The following is a 2,393-nucleotide window of genomic DNA, read 5'->3' as shown; positions in this document are numbered from 1 at the left end:
TTAGGACTCACTGCATGTGATTTAAATTTTTTTCCTCTTATTTCTCTAGGGCCTATTCCCTGGTGGATTCCAGTCAAGTGTCTACATTTCTGATTTCCATTCTTCTTATAGTCTATGGTAGTTTCAGGTAAGATGTTCTCAAATGGGGTTGATTTAAGTTGGAGGTGGAAGAAGGAGCCATTGCTCTGGAAGTGCTGGTACCAAAACTTTGTGAAGAAAAACAGGACTTCGGCAGGAATTGACTCAGAATAGAGAGTTCTGCTATTTGTTTTTTAATTGGCTGCTGTTAAACACTTCTTGGTTGTGCTGATGAGTTTAGCATGTTAATGCTAACATGTAAAAACTAATTGCTTAAAATGCTGGTTCTGAAATTAATCACCTAATGCACTCTTTATTGAGAAGGTTAAGGAGAGAGTCTTTGACAGTGATTCTAGAATCTCAAAGGGAACAAAGAGTTTAAATGGAAGGATAATGAAATATGAAATATGAAAAAAAATTACTGAATATCCATGTAATAAAATGACAAAGAGAACATTTCATGTTGGTTTTTTTTTTTCCCTAACCGAAAATCAAAGTATAGTTGCAAACCTGTGGTAGGCTTACGAAGACCAGGGAAACCGAAGTAAAACTATACCCAGGATGCTAATAAAGTTCTTAATCTTTGGCCGGGCACAGTGCCATATGCCTATATCCAGCACTTTGGGAAGCTGAGACAGGAGGATTGCTTGAGCCCAGGAGTTCAAAACTAGCCTGGGCAACATAGCAAGACCCGTCTCTACAAAAAATATGTTTTAAAGAAATTAATCAGGCATGGTGGTAGTGCCTGTGGTCCCAGCTACTCAGGAGGCTGCGGCAGAAGGAGGAGCACTTCTCCTTCTTCTGGAGATTGAGGATACAATGAGTTATGATCACACTGCTGCACTCCAGCCTGGGCAACGGTGCCAGACTATGTCTCAAAAAAAAAAAAAAAAATTGTCCTAAAATGCTTGTAAGTAGATTATGTCCTTATGGAAATTTACATCATGTTTTTCTTAATCCAAAGGCTTGACATCCAAGGTTAAGCCATACAAAATTGCTGATGGTTGACTATTAATATTTTGGCCCACAGAAACAATTTCATAGGGTTCATCTTACAATTATTAGGGTTGTGTGTTGTAGCATTACCAGGTATTCTCTCTGATAACCTTGGAGATGCTGAGACTAGATCCTGCTGAGGTTCTCATCCCAGCAGGCAGCCATAGGAATAGGAGGGAAAATATAGACACTAGATACACACTCCCCTTTTCCACTATTTTCAGTCGAGAGGAGCTTTAATGGTTGTATAACTCAAATAGGTTAGTGGTTGATGAACCTACCAAAAAATGCTGCTTGAGGAATTATAAGTTGAGAACTTCAAAGGTAGTAATAGGGATAAGTGAAATACCCAGGCATAAAGATTTTGAACTATGCAGTATTGTGTCTGAATTTTAATAGCTACTTTATAAAATCACAGACTTGCAGTCTTTACCTCAATACTGAGTAAAACAAGTAAAATATTGTGGGTAATTTCAGTATACACCGACCAAAGTTTTAATCACTGAGATGTCTGCTGAGAACTCCAGATTCATAACCACTCTCAGGAAGCATTAATCAAACCAGAGGAACTTAGAACCTTATCAATGTGATCTTGATATTTTTCATCTCTACCCTGTGGACAAGTATCTGATTTTTTTCCCTTTGAGTATATAATGCATTAACATTTCAAAAGACTTTGCAATTAAACACAGAAGAAGCCATGTTTAGACTCACAACCCTAATACTACTTTGAGTAGTGCAGACTACCTTCCATTTGGCATATGTTTATATACTGTATACATTTTCATAGTTGAAATCATTTATATTCTGATTATTTGCACCAGACAAATATTTTCTACAAATTATCTTCATACTGTTTTAGTAATTTGGCATTTCTTTGTGTTACTCATCTTATTCCACTCTTGTTGGACAAGTGGGCTCTTACAGTGATGATAGCTTTATGGATTATTTGCTTTTATTGAATTATATCACCAAGATAAATATCCAGAAGTGGAAATACTTCAACAGAGTATGAAATGCCTCTTACTACATATTATTGTTTTCTGAAGGGCTGTATCATTTTAGGATTGAGCAAGTTTTAAACCAAATTTTATGTAGTAAGTGTATCGTAGAATTATATAGGAAGAAAGGATTTATCTGGTGAACCTCCCTGTTTACAGATGAGGAAACTGGCCAGGCGTGGTCCCTCACACCTGTAATCCAGCACTTTGGGAGGCTGAAGCAGGCAGATGCCCTGAGCCCAGGAGTTCAAGACCAGGCTGGGTAACATGGTGAAACCCCGTCTACTAAATATGCAAAAATTAGCTGGGCGTGGTGGC

General features: G+C 37.7%; 1 protein-coding gene across 1 annotated transcript in view; it reads left to right on the top strand.

Moving 5' to 3' along the window:
* SPPL3 (signal peptide peptidase like 3) overlaps positions 1 to 2,393 on the top strand; it is a 173,979-nt gene that overhangs the window by 102,936 nt on the left and 68,650 nt on the right. The window contains exon 2 of the mRNA XM_011964462.1: positions 50 to 127. Within this exon, the coding sequence (XP_011819852.1) occupies positions 115 to 127 (13 nt within the window). The 5' untranslated portion in view covers positions 50 to 114. The remainder of the gene's footprint in view (positions 1 to 49; positions 128 to 2,393) is intronic.

The sequence above is a fragment of the Mandrillus leucophaeus genome, unplaced genomic scaffold (assembly GCF_000951045.1).
Source record: "Mandrillus leucophaeus isolate KB7577 unplaced genomic scaffold, Mleu.le_1.0 Scaffold7, whole genome shotgun sequence".
NCBI classification, from domain to species: Eukaryota; Metazoa; Chordata; class Mammalia; order Primates; family Cercopithecidae; genus Mandrillus; species Mandrillus leucophaeus.
Note: the sequence above shows the minus strand (reverse complement) of the source record. Positions and strands in the feature narration are given on the sequence as shown.